At 31.9% G+C, this 15,695-nt stretch overlaps 1 protein-coding gene across 1 annotated transcript; it reads left to right on the top strand.

Moving 5' to 3' along the window:
• Positions 1 to 12,218: 12,218 nt before the first annotated feature.
• Positions 12,219 to 15,215, top strand: LOC145163385 (G-type lectin S-receptor-like serine/threonine-protein kinase SD2-5). Its single transcript, XM_079082230.1, has one exon. The coding sequence runs from the start codon at positions 12,346 to 12,348 to the stop codon at positions 14,956 to 14,958; it is 2,613 nt and encodes an 870-aa protein (XP_078938356.1). The 5' UTR covers positions 12,219 to 12,345; the 3' UTR covers positions 14,959 to 15,215.
• Positions 15,216 to 15,695: the final 480 nt, after the last annotated feature.

Raw genomic sequence — 15,695 nt, 5'->3', positions numbered from 1 at the left:
GGAGGTGAAGGGACGTCGACTGAGGCCATCACTTCTCCGATTAATTGCAGTCTATAGAGGTGGATTTTGAACGACGGCTATTCGACTACGATAATGATTACACATTTTTGTATTACACATTAATATATCTAGTATTTACATTAATATGTATTATATTCATGTAAAAAACTATCTACAATATTAATTAAATATAATATCCATACTAGCATTGTTTTTTTTTATCAAACAAAAAAATAAATTTATATATAAATTTTTAATAAATATGTAAAATTAATTTTTTAATTCAATTGATCATGTATGGGTGTTGGTTGTGGATTTGTACCTCATTTGGTCATGTATGGGTGTTGGTTGTGGGTTTGGACCTCATTAGGTCATGTATGGATGTTGGTTGTGGGTTTGGACCTCTTTAGGTCATGTATGGCTGTTGGTTGTGGGTTTGGACCTCATTTGGTCATGTCCATAGTGTTGGTTGTGAGTTTGGACCTTTTTAGGTAATGTATGGATGTTGGTTGTGGGTTTCGACCTCTTTAGGTCATGTATGGCTGTTGGTTGTGGGTTTGGACCTCATTTGGTCATGTCCATAGTGTTGGTTGTGGGATTGGACCTCTTTAGGTAATGTATGGGTGTTGGTTGTGGGTTTGGACCTCATTAGGTCATGTATGGATGTTGGTTGTGGGTTTGGACCTCATTAGGTCATGTATGGATGTTGGTTGTGGGTTTGGACCTCATTTGGTAATGTCCATAGTGTTGGTTGTGGGTTTGGACCTCATTTGGTCATGTATGGGTGTTGGTTGTGGGTTTGAACCTCATTTGGTCATGTCCATAGTGTTGGTTGTGGGTTTGGACCTCATTAGGTCATGTATGGATGTTGGTTGTGGGTTTGGACCTCATTTGGTCATGTCCATAGTGTTGGTTGTGAGTTTGGACCTCTTTAGGTAATGTATGGGTGTCTGTTGTGGGTTTGGACCTCTTTAGGTAATGTATGGGTGTTGGTTGTGGGTTTGGACCTCATTAGGTCATGTACGGGTGTTGGTTGTGGGTTTGGACCTCATTTGGTCATGTATGGATGTTGGTTGTGGGGTTGGACCTCTTTAGGTCATGTATGGCTGTTGGTTGTGGGTTTGGACCTCATTTGGTCATGTCCATAGTGTTGGTTGTGGGTTTGGACCTCATTAGGTCATGTATGGATGCTGGTTGTGTGTTTGGACCTCATTAGGTCATGTACGGGTGTTGGTTGTGGGTTTGGACCTAATTTGGTCATGTATGGATATTGGTTGTGGGTTTGGACCTCTTTAGGTCATATATGGTTGTTGGTTGTGGGTTTGGACCTCATTTGGTCATGTCCATAGTGTTGCTTATGGGTTTGAACCTCATTAGGTCATGTATGGATGTTGGTTGTGGGTTTGGACCTCATTAGGTCATGTATGGATGTTGGTTGTGGGTTTGGACCTCATTTGGTCATGTCCATAGTGTTGGTTGTGAGTTTGGACCTCTTTAGGTAATGTATGGGTGTTGGTTGTGGGTTTGGACCTCTTTAGGTAATGTATGGGTCTTGGTTGTGGGTTTGGACCTCATTTGGTCATGTCCATAGTGTTGGTTGTCGGTTTGGACCTCATTAGGTCATGTATGGATGTTGGTTGTGGGTTTGGACCTCATTAGGTCATGTACGGGTGTTGGTTGTGGGTTTGGACCTCTTTAGGTCATGTCCATAGTGTTGGTTGTGGGTTTGGACCTCATTTGGTAATGTCCATAGTGTTTGTTGTGGGTTTGGACCTCATTAGGTCATGTATGGGTGTTGGTTGTGGGTTTGGACCTCATTAGGTCATGTACGGGTGTTGGTTGTGGGTTTGGACCTCTTTAGGTAATGTATGGGTGTTGGTTGTGGGTTTGGACCTCTTTAGGTAATGTATGGGTGTTGGTTGTGGGTTTGGACCTCATTTGGTCATGTCCATAGTGTTGGTTGTGGGTTTGGACCTCATTAGGTTATGTATGGATGTTAGTTGTGGGTTTGGACCTCATTAGGTCATGTATGGATGTTGGTTGTGGGTTTGGACCTCATTTGGTCATGTCCATAGTGTTGGTTGTGAGTTTGGACCTCTTTAGGTAATGTATGGGTGTTGGTTGTGGGTTTGGACCTCTTTAGGTAATGTATGGGTGTTGGTTGTGGGTTTGTACCTCATTTGGTCATGTACGGGTGTTGGTTGTGGGTTTGGACCTCATTCGGTCATGTCCATAGTGTTGGTTGTGGGTTTGGACCTCATTTGGTAATGTCCATAATGTTGGTTGTGGGTTTGGACCTCATTAGGTCATGTATGGGTGTTGGTTGTGGGTTTGGACCTCATTAGGTCATGTACGGGTGTTGGTTGTGGGTTTGGACCTCTTTAGGTCATGTATGGGTCTTGGTTGTGGGTTTGGACCTCATTATGTCATGTACGGGTTGTAAGTGTGTAATACCATAGGATAGTCATTGGTTTATGGAGTTATGGCATATAAGTTATTATTATAAATAATTACGCCTTCTAGACCATATTATTATTTTTGTTATATAATAATATTTTTCCCTTGTATATATAATTTTTTAACTTTATATATTTTTTATTCAAATAGTCATAAATGTTTTTCCAAAAAATAAATTGTTAACTTAGAAGGACCAAATATGTAATATTTATATTCTTACCAAATAAATCATACTAACTTTTGAAAAGGCAGGACATGTTTCCAAACCACGATTTTTTCTTCTAATCGTGTGGGATTACTATGAGGTCAAAATTTAAAACACATTTGAATCTGTCAAACGAATTTAAACAAAAACTAATGAGAGGCAAATATTTTTTTGTATGGTTTTTGGGCTCCAAATCAAAGTGGGAAATCTTCATCTATCGCACCGCCAAAACTATGAAGATCAATCCATCGGATGAAGGAAATCCCGGTAATTTTTAGGTAACCTCCATCAATTTAGGACCTGTTAAATCATTTTAATATTTAATAGACTGTCATTTATTCCACCATTGTTTTGTTTAGCGTTTGGTTATATCCCAGAAGGATCATACTTCAGTTCATCATTCATCAAGCTTTCTAGTGTAAGTATATTGTTTGTGTACGTATAGTTTCAATGTTATTGATTGTATTGATCACGGATCATGCATAACACAAAGAATTTTGATTCTTCATATTGGTGTGCTTCTTGCACACCAAATGTTCGATGAAATGTTTATGTGAGCAATTGTCTGTAATATTATTTGTTCATACATTATCATTAAACTTATAAACAATCAAACTTATTTTCAATCTGTTTTGTCAACAGAAGAATCATGGAGGTTGACAAGGAACAACATGAGGATATCCCTGACTATAATACAGAATATGAGCTAGATGATGGAAACCAAGAATATGATTCGGATACAGAGAATGGTGAAAATAAAGACATTCACTACAATAGCCAATCAGATTCGGAAGAAGAAATCCATAAAACAGTTCCTACAAAATCAGATAGGAAGAGGGGCATGACTCGATTGCCAAAACTGAAGACTGAATATGTCAATTCTGGTGGAAAAAAAACGTGTCAGGTTTGATGAATTTGGTAAGTTTACAGGGAAGAATAATGTAGTCTTTGTTAGCTATTTGGGTGATCTTGTCCGCGAGAAGGTGGGATTAAGTGCTCTTTGCTGGAAAAAAGTTAAACCGGAAATGAAGGACAAACTATGGGAAGAGATAACAGTAAATATTTTCTTCAGTTTTTTAATCTGTATAACATAATATATGTAAAAATCAAGTTTTAAATACTAACCTTCTCATTGTTTTTTTTAGCGCTATTTTGAGGTTCATGAAAGTGGAAAACAATTTGTGATGAATAGACTTGGTATTCTTCTACGGAATTTCAGAAGAAAGTTGTATGCAGATTACATCAAACCACATCTAGGCAATACCAATATGCTTGAAAAAATCCTAGTTCGTTATCGTGCACTAATCACTGAACAAGATGATTGGAACAAATTTGTGACTTATACACAATCTCAAGAGTTTAATGTTAAAATCTTTTTTCAAAACTTATTCATTAATTTATCATAATCTGGGTTCTAAAAGTTCGTGACAAATATGTTACTTTTAATTCACAGAATGTGTCACAAAGGACTATCAAAGCGAGAAAGATGTCAAAGTATGATCATCGGATGGGACGAGGGGGGTATACAACTCTTAGGAGGAAGTTGGTAAGCTACATTAACTTCATATCATTTTTATTTAACATGCTTTTGTTACATATTCTTTATAATTTAATTTTTTTTATCAAGATTGAAGAGAATGTGATTTCGAAGGAGGAAATTCCCCCAAGGTCAGTTATGTGGTGTAAAGGGCGTGAAAGTAAAGGAGAATTTAAGGATGAAGATGTTAAAATCATGGCTGATAAACTAGTAACTTCACTACACTTTTCTTTTTCTTTTACTTTAAATATTTTAATCATTGATATTAAGACAATAATTATTAATTTTTTGTTTGGTAGATGGAACATGAGAAGCAGATAAAAGAAGGAAAAGTAAATGTTGAACCAGGAACGGATGCCATGACCTTAGTTTTTGGCAAGGAAAATGGCGGATTTTTAAAGGGTGTCGGCACGGGAGTCACTTACAACAGATATTTCAATGTTCCTCGCAGCAAAGGGTCATCTAAGGAAGAAATTAAAGATCTTAAAGTTGCACTGCATAATGGAAAACTTGAGCTTGAGAAAAAAGATGTTGAACTCAAGGCTTTGTCTACAAAGGTTAATGAACAAGATCAAACACTAAAGCTAGTTTTGGCTCATCTTAATGCAAAAGGAGTTGACTTTCCAAATCTGTCTCATACAATTGTAAGTAATCTTATTGAAAATATATGTTGTCAATGTTAGTTCTAAATTGCATTTCTTTTAAACATTTTTCATGTTTCTTTATATTTTCTAGGGTATTTCAAGTGAGAAGATTGTACAGAGTAATGAAACGTCTCCTGTTAGTCTCAAAACCAATGAACCTTCAGAACCTGTAACACCAGTATGTTATCGTCTTATTAGATCACCGTTGATATATATATATATATATATATATATATATATATATATATATATATATATATATATATATATATATATATATATATATTTGTTTGATACTGATTTCTGATTTTTCATGTTGGACTTTATATTATGTAGGTTATTCCAAAACCCAACAAAAAACCTGTTCAAACGAAATCTGCAACTGCAGCACCCGATGCAAAATTGATTTCCATGAAATTTGCAACATTAGTATATACTAACTTTACAGTTTTCAATACTGTTATTTAATCTTTTTTATTAAAATATATGTTTAAATATGTCTTAAATCTTGATATCAGGCAAATACAAAAACCACCAAGAAAACTGTTGAGTCTAAGACTACCACTATCAATCATGACATACCAAAAGTTTCACTAAATAATCCCATTCACCAGGTCAGTGTTTTTTTACATGATGAATATACATTTCTATTTTTTTTCCAGATTATAACATTACTTGTCATTGTAGCCAATCAAGTGTAGTCTATCATATCCGTATAAAAGGAACATCGTTGCCCGCGGTACCATTCACTTATCATCAGAAAGACAATTCATTCATGGAGTTCCTCTACAAGATGATTGCTATAAAGTTTCAATTGATGAAGTGGTTGTAAAAACTGCATTTCTACCCCATCAAACTGGAGAATTCAAATTAGTTGAGGATGCATATAAAAGTTTTGTTCCATGGCCAAAATACCTTGTGCAAACCGAGTCAGAGGTTTGTTTCAATATGTCCAATACTTTTTGCATTAAACTTTATTTTCTTCATAAAGTACTATACTAAGTTTATGATGAATTAATTTTATTGGTTTCAATGTTGTTGTTATAGGGTACCAGAAATTATATCACATCAAAAATCAACAAAAAGGAAACCAACTTACATATCATCTAATGCCCTTCTGAAGAAGACAAGGAGCAATACAAACAAAATGAATGCCTAGCTAGTTATGTTTAGGTTTTGGTTTATGATGTGTTTGATTTTTTAACCGTTATATAAATTCTTTAAATTACGCAAATTTTCCTTTCTTTGATATTTTAATTAGGAATGTAATGTATATATGGATTTCGATTTCAATTATTATTAATATAAAATTATGAATTTTGTTTGTGTTTCATATTGTTGTGTTTCGTTACTTTAATTTAAAGTATTTTCATGTGTCTAAAATGTATAAAAAGTAACAGTAAATAGTAAGTTATAGTGGCTGTAGTATGATTTTTGCCATGTTATATACGTTTTTAATGTCTCTAAAAATATACAATGGTTACTTTACATCAATTTGTAACGTGTGGCTAAATGGTTAACAATAGTCATAATATACAAGAATTATGAGACTACAATTGATTTAAAGTGATGTTTATTAAAAAAAAATTGTCACTAAGTTAAACAATAACAACATGGAAAACAATATATGTGGCAAATAAATATCATAATTGATTGTTGTTGAGACTAAATACTAGGAAATCGTCACATATATCATTAACTATATGTGTCCATTTACCGAACACGGACATGTTTACCGTAAATTATATGTGTCTAAAATATACCCAATAGTCTTAATACGATACCGAATTGTCCTTAATTTTAACAAAATGTGTGACTTTATAATACTTATGATTTTAATTCACTTCTTCGTTTGTCTCTATACGTTAGGTTATAGTCACAAACGTTGATTGTTTTTTGTGACTAATAATTAGCAATTCGTCACATATGAAAGTAAAGTACTTGTGGCCATTTAGCAAACATGGTCACACTCACCATAATTAAAAGTTTACAAAAGATACACAATAGTCTTAATAAAATTTAAATTGTGTGACCATATGTAAGAAAACAACTACACTAAAACATCATGAATGTCGCATTTTGGTGATATATAGTCACAACGTTAAATAAATATGTGTGACTAATAACTGTTTAACGCTACAATATTGGATATTTAAGGAACAAAATTCCGTACACATTTGCCACACTTTTATACTACGGCCACATGTTTTCATAGCATACAAACACTACATTTTAAAGTGACCATAAGACCCATACGATGGCGTCACCTTCCGTCACACTTTCAGTGAAAAAATAAAATGTCACTATACGCATATAGTCACACTTTTTTGGTGTGACTGTAAGTCATTTTTCTTGTAGTGTAAGACCAGACTAGTTCCATGATTCCTATCCATATGATACTCCTTTATACTCCCTCCGTCCCAAAATTGTTGTCCACATACAAAAAACACACAGATTAAGAAAAACATTAATTACAATTAACTTTATTAAATGAAATGACAATTATACCATTTTGTTGCATTTAATTCTATAGTAGTTGCATTTAATTTCATTGTAGTTTAACTAATAACTAGATTATGACCCGCGTTAAACGCGACGAACATATAAACTTACAAAAAGCCGACATAATAAAAAAATAATATAAAGTACCATAAAAAAAGTTAATATCATTAAACAAACTAAAACTTGAATTGACGATTAAAATATATTTCTACTTGGCATAGTCACTATCTCAAAATCTGAACAAAATGAAAATACTTCATGAGAACGATGTGCTAGAACGACATACCCAATCATATTTCCTTTAAAAAATTAAGGAGATTGTTTCGATAATCCCATTATTCATGTACACCGGCATTGTAATTACTAACTTCTATTTTAACCCATCGATTCTGAATGAAAACCCAAATACCCCACAAACGATCTCCACCTATAGAAAAATATCTCAATTTTCCGTCAAACTTAATAAGCATCGATGCATACGAGTTGAAATCGTTAATAATAGAAGATGCATATATCACTAAATATTCTTCTGAATATACATCGAATCGCAAAATGTCATTGTTAGACAAAAAGATGTAAACCACATACGATGGATGGGTGATCTTGTACATCATTACTTTTATTGTCCGAAGTGTACACCATTATTGATTTGATGAATTGAAGTGATTTGATAAGTCGAATTGAAAATTAATAAATAAAATAGGAGGTAATAGTCTTTCTTTCAATGTGTGTCAAGTAAAAAAAAATTATATTGTATACGTAAAAAGAATAGAATCACTAACCTCGTGTATTTCTTGGTATCCTAATTCCGATGTTGTAGAGTTTTGATGTTCACAGTGAATAAAAGTAATCGTTAAGGAAGTCACATACAATATATATATATATATATATATATATATATATATATATATATATATATATATATATATAGAGAGAGAGAGAGAGAGAGAGAGAGAGAGAGATAGAGGAGGGTTCAATTGAGAAAAAAAAGGTTGAGAATTGGGGAATTATTCTCAGTCACACATTTATTTTGCCGTAAAACACTTAGGCGTACCGTCGGAGATGGATAACGGATAAACATGTGTTTTCCAACCAAACATGTTTCCTTAAACTATGCTAATCATTACTTTAATATACACAAAAACATACTTTTTTTTTCGTTTTTTTATTTTTAGAAAGCCATTATTATCGAAAAATTATTTTAAATATATCAAAATTCATAATTTTTTATTCTCTATAAATAGACATCCATATTGATATAGTTTTAAGATAAAATAATTTTTTTTAGAGTTTCAGCTCTCTTTATTCATAAGTGAATAAAAATCTATCAGATTTTTATTACAATACATTCGTTATTCATTTATGAATAAAACGTATGCTTAATTTTTTTTTATAGTTTAAGTATCGTTCATATATGAATATAATACGCAATAAAGTTCTCTTATTTAAAATATATTTTTTACATCATCTTTCATCATATATTATATTTATATATGAATAAAACGTGTATTAATTGTCGTCATATTTTATATTCATATATGAATAAAACATTTATCAGATTTTTGTTACAGTTAATTTGTTATTCATATATGAATAAGTAGTATAAATGATACTTAAACTGTAAAAAAATTAATTATATATTTTTATTCATAAGTGAATAACGAATGTCCTGTAGCAAAAAATCTGATGTATTTTTATTCACTTATGAATAACGATAGCTGAAAATATATAAAAAAAATTATTTTATCTTAAAAGTATATCAATATGGATGTCTATTTGTCGAGAATAAAAAATCATTATTTTTTCGTATATTTAAAATCATTTTTCGATATAAATAGTTTCTTAAAAATTAAAAAAACGAAAAAAAAAACTATGTTTTTGTATATATTAATGTAATGATTAGCATAGTTTAAGGAAACATGTTTTCTTGGAAACACATGTGTATTTCTTATCCATTTCCGCTGGTACAACATAGGCTTTTGCGGCAAAAATAAATGAGTGACTGAGAATGATTCCCTCATTCTCAACATTTTTTATTTTCTCAATTGAACTTACCTCTCTCTCTCTCTCTCTCTCTCTCTATATATATATATATATATATATATATATATATATATATATATATATATATATATATATATATATATATAGGTTTAGGTTCTACGGAAAACAAAAATCCCTAAAAAAAACCCTAAAAATCATAAAAATGCATAAAAAAAATACTTAGAGATCACGAAACTTGTTTTTGAATTTTTTTTAAAAAAATCGCAGCTTTTTATTAAAATTCGCCGAAAAAAAAATCAAATTTTTTTTTATATAAATTTTTTATTTCAAAATTTTTTTCAGCGAATTTCTTTAAAAACCTATGATTTTTTCATAAAAAATGTCAAAAAAAAGGTTTGTGATCTCTAAGTATTTTTTATGCATTTTTAGGGTTTTTTTAGGGTTTTTTTGTTTTCCAAATAACCCTTCCCTATATATATATATATATATATATATATATATATATATATATATATATATATATATATATATATATATATAAGAAATTTAAAGACAATTTTGGAAATTATTACCCATATGTTATTATAATTGTCAACAAAATCGTTTCTATACTTAATTTCAAAGGATGCATAAATAGATTATATATTATTTACTATTAATCAACCTAAAAATATAATAAGATCATACCAAAATATTTTAAAATCATACCAAAATTAATCGGATTCTTATGACATAATAATTAAAAAAATATAATCATCTCTAATATATAAAAATGTTATTTTCGTAATTAGTATCAATTCCAAATATAGTTAATTTCTATTTTTTTGAAAGTTAATTAAAATTATATTGTAATATACATCTAAAAAGTTATACCAAAAATATTCAACATCATACCACAATTAATAAGGTTTTTACAATATTTTCATTAAAATAAAAAAAAATTATATCGTACCATACTTAATTAGAATATTAACATATCCCTCGAATTATAATTAAATAATATCTATAAAATAAAAGTAAAATTATGCATTCATTTTTTTAAATGTTAATAAAATTTTAAAATAACCAACATATATTTAAATGTTATTAACAATATATATTTTAATATATTTGAATTTATGCAATGGGCAATGAACGGATTCACTGAGAACATTTACAAATAGTTAGTTAACACATATAAGATGTACCAACAAAGAGAAACACAACACATACACATGTTAATTTGAATTCGCATGGTGCAGATTAGCTATTTTTGCTTGATTTATATCAGATTTGAGAGATTAGAAAATTCATAGATGGATCTCATAACATAAGAAATGATAATACAAATTCTAAATGTTTATAGAAATCTGAATATATTCATGTACCTATGATTTTCTATATTTCACTTATATTGGGTCTGACCCTATCTATAAGAGTCAATATAAATGTGTGCAGATGCAGCAATTCGACACTTTGCTTTATATAAAGAAGATGAAGTTGTTAATATTTTTATGAATTTGTAAATCTTTTTATGCAGTTTTTTTTAGAACAGTTACAAATAATTAGTTAACACATATAAGAGGTACCAACAAAGGGAAACACGACACACACATGTTAAAAAAGCACACGCAGAGGACATACCTTGAAGATTTGTAATAGAACTGATGTGAATGTTGATGTATTGTTTTGTTCAATTTTTGTAGTGCATTGATATAAGAACAGACATGTGAATAAGAAAATGAGAAATGTGATAATTATTTATAATTTGCAAAACGCGGACAATAAGAAACAAAATCGTTTAAAATCTACTTTAAATTGGAGACAATATGTTTATCTATTATTTAGTATTCCAAAGATCGGAATTAAATGATATTGGTGAATATAATAAAGAATGAGACCTGATTAACGATTTTCAAGAGATAATTGGAAAACGGGAGGCGTGATTTTATATTAAATTCAAATAATTGTCAAAAATAGATGAATTAGATGCATATTTAATGAGATTTGATTAAATGATGGTTTTGAACTTTATAAGGGTCACGATTTTGAATGATTCAATGATATTATTTCCTTAATTAACATTTTAATCATAAATGTCGGAATCGGAAAAAATAATTATTTCCTTAATCAACATTCTGAAAAGATTTAAAAAATATTATTAACATTATGAGGATGACATCATCAAATTGATCCAATGGTGAAAAACTATAAAAGAAAGCCGATCAATAGACTAGACTGTTGAAGATGATGTAATCAGGTTTCTCTTTTAATATATATAAAGATGAACGATATCTTGGTAAAAATGATATTTATTTTTAGGAGTGGACAATTATTTTGGGATAAACAAAAAAGGAATCATAGACTATTAATTTGGGATGGAGGAAGTAATTAATTAGCTTATAGCCCATAGGAACCATGGTTATATAAATAATTAATTTTTTATGGTAAAAACTTATAATTATTAATCAATTATTTTCAATAAACTATCAATTAAACATGATATTGTAGGATTTTCAATATAGAAATATAATTAATTATCGGCAATCATAACCGAAACTTATTCAAAACAAATTTAAATTTCTCCTAAAAACCAGTGATCAAAAAAATATTGTCTAACTTATTATCAACATCAATACTTTTTAAAAATTATAAATAGTGAGAAAATGATAAGTGGCATTTTTGTAGAATATTTGAAAAAAATAACGTAAATTATGAGAAAATGACAAGTAACACTAATAAGTAATAACTATTCATTTATTAATATAGAAATAAAATTTATTGTTAGACTTGATCACTAGTTGACTTCATATATTTTTCAAGAAATTATATTTAGTATAGTGGCCATGTTTGAAATGAGTGGTTTTCACCACTTAGAGAGAATCAGAAAACGAAACTTGGCCTTACATGAGTCAATCAACTATTGCATGGAATTCAGTTCTTAAATCCTCCTCACATTTGAATTAGATGTTTATATCATTTGTTCATTTTCATAGGTTATCGCGTGTTCATTAGTGATGAGGGCACCGTGGATCTGTAGCTTTTTCTTCGCCTTCTTTCTCATTTTCTCATCCAACACAGAGTTTCATAGTTGCTCACAAAAAACTAATCCACCGGTTCTTCCTAATCCGTACTTCCGCATTCCTTCCCCCCTCATGCCTGTTAGTGGCCCTGTTATATATGTACGTTATCCACCCAATACTCTTCAACCGTTACCTAAAGCAAATCTTTCAACCACATGGACCAACGATGAATCTTCTATCCCTTCCATCAATTTCACAGATGGCTCAAGGATCAGAGTCATCCTTGATAAAGAAAAATTCGCTTGTGGCTTCTTCTGTTTCGGAAACTGCACATCTTACCTCTTCGCCATTGTTATCAAGATATCTTACTCTCCTGGTTATATTTTTGGCACAAAAGGCAATCCAACAGTGATTTGGTCAGCCAACCGAGACAATTCAGTCAAGGAAGGTGCAATACTGAATTTCACTGCAGCTGGAGAATTGGTGTTACATGATGTGGATGGAAGCATAGTTTGGACTACAAACACTGGAGGGAAATCTACTGCTGGCATGAACCTAACTGATAAAGGAAATCTGATGTTGTTTGATGGCTATAACTCCATGGTTTGGCAATCTTTTGATCACCCAACAGACTGTTTGGTAGCTGGACAAAAACTATTGCAAGGACAGAAGCTGATACCTAGTGTTTCCTCAACCAATTGGATGGCTCAAAAGGATTCTTACTATCTTCAACTCACTGATAGCGGTCTGTTTGCTTATGTCCAATCAAACCCACCTCAAGTCTATTACAAACGCTTGATAAATGTCACAAAAACAAATAAAGAAAGAATTTATATTGAGCTCTTAAATGGGAGTTTGTGTTTCTTCAATTCTTCTACTAAGTTTGATAGTATTGATATACCTCAAGAAATCCCACTTGAATATACAAAACTAATGCCAGATGGGCACTTGAAAGCCTTTGGAGGGGAGATGGTGGCTGATCTGCTAACTGAATATGATTTTGGAGATTGTTCTTATCCATTGGCTTGTGGGAGGAATGCCATTTGCTCGGGTGATGTACAATGTAGTTGTCCGAAGTCAAGCTCTCCGGTGACAGAATATTTTAGAGCAGTGGATGATAGCCAACCAAACAAGGGTTGCTCTGAAGTTACTCCTCTCACATGTAATGCTACACAAGATCAACATTTCATTGAACTCAAGAACATCAAGTACTTCACCTATACAGCTAACATGGAGCATGTGGATATGGAGACTTGTAAACAAGCGTGTCTGAACAACTGCTCATGCAAAGCAGCTATATTCGAGTACCTGGGTTCGAATTCTTCAAGTGGGTATTGTGATTTACCTTCTGAGCTTTTTTCTATGACGAACTTTGATGTAGATGCAAACAATCAAGTCCATGCTTCCGCTTTTATAAAAGTCCAGAATGGAAGATATAAATCACCAAAGAGAAAAAATCATGTTACTACAATTCTAGGTTCCACAGTTGGAAGTTTGGTGCTTCTTGTCATTTTGGTTGTAGTTTTTACTAAGTTCATAGGCCAAAAGGAAGAGGTGAATGGTGAAATGGAAGAAGAGTATCTAGATAAAGTGCCAGGAATGCCTACTCGGTTTTCCTATGAAGAACTAAAAACAGCCACAGAGAATTTCAGCAAAAAGATTGGTGAAGGAGGATTTGGATCCGTTTTTGAAGGGGTTCTCGAAGTTGACTCAAAGATTGCAGTAAAATGTCTTCATGGTCTTGGTCTTGTGCAGGTAGACTGGAATGAGGTTAGGAAATCATTCCTGGCAGAGGTTGAGTCCATTGGCAGCATTCACCATGTGAATCTAGTTCAACTTAGAGGATTTTGTGCTTGGAAATCAGAGCGGTTTCTCGTCTATGAATTCATGAGTAATGGATCACTAGATGGATGGATCTACAATGGAGACCAAAAGAACGTACTTAAGTGGGAATGTAGAAAGAAGATTATTCTTGATATTGCTAAAGGTTTAGCATATCTTCATGAAGAATGTCGGCAAAAAATCATTCACCTCGATATTAAACCTCAAAACATACTCCTAGATAGGGATTTCAATGCCAAAGTATCTGATTTTGGGTTGTCTAAGCTCATGGATAGAAATCAAAGCTGTCAAGTGATGAGCACAGTGAGAGGAACTTTTGGCTATATGGCTCCAGAATGCTTCGACTCAATTATCACCGAAAAGGCAGATGTATATAGCTTTGGGATCGTTCTTTTGGAGATCTTATGTGGGAGGAAAAATCTCGATATATCTCAGCCAAAAGAAAGTCAACACTTACTCGGTATCTTTCAAAGGTGTTGGGAACAAGGGACTTTGTTACATATAGTTGACAGGTACAGTAAAGATATGCAGGAACATGGTACAGAAGTCGTGGAGATGATGAAAGTGGTTTCATGGTGTTTGCAGATTGATTATACGAAAAGGCCCTCAATGTCATCGGTGGTTAAGGTGATAGAGGGAGTAATGGATGTTGAATCGAACTTGGATTACAACTTCTTGTGGACCATTTCTATGCAGAAAATAACAAATGGATATGAGAAAAGATCGAAACCAATGTCAGCTTCCATTCTATCAGGGCCAAGGTGAGGTGCACTGAGGTTCTAGTGGACCACTTCTATGCATCTTTCTAATGCTTATGTCTTATTTTTCTTCAAGAACCATTAAATTTCATGTTACGAATGAATTTTCTTCCCCAATGAAGAAATGGATATCCATCTTTTTATGTTTTGTCTAGGGTTACTCGTCAATAGGTAGTAGGTGTAATCACTAGGTGATATTAACTTCAGAATGATTGTGTTAGAGCTTGGGCTAAGGTCGTTATTTAATAGTTTGTATATTTTGTAATCGCCATAAATTTAAGCTGAACCGGTTAAGTCGTTTATAAGCTTGAGATCAATAATGTCCCAAAATTACTTTTATAAAACTCAACAGAAGAAAACATAGAAATATTGTCAACCTAATATATTAGTTATTTTATTCTTTTATATATTTAAGACAGTAAGCAGATCCAGAAAAAAAATCAGGGGTTGCACAAAATTTTTAGAGCTTCCACTACTAAAAAAATTTGTTTCCGAATGAAGTTTCCATCAGAAAATCGTCACTAAACAAACGAATTTACACTAAATTCCCAATTATCAGACTTTGTGATAGATTGCCGACGAATTTGTGATGGATTTCCAACGGATTTTTGAAAAAATCACTAAATTTACATTTGACAGGAAAATTTGAGGGGTAGCCCGGGCTACGTAGTAGCTTGGCCCCTTATGTAAGGTTTATTCCACAAAAACCATTAGATATACATCCTTGTTTTGTTTTAGCCTCAA

This window comes from Lactuca virosa, chromosome 1, assembly GCF_052849685.1.
Source record: "Lactuca virosa cultivar CGN04683 chromosome 1, Lactuca_virosa_CGN04683_v6, whole genome shotgun sequence".
Classification (NCBI taxonomy): domain Eukaryota; kingdom Viridiplantae; phylum Streptophyta; class Magnoliopsida; order Asterales; family Asteraceae; genus Lactuca; species Lactuca virosa.
This window is presented reverse-complemented; position numbering and strand designations above follow the sequence as displayed.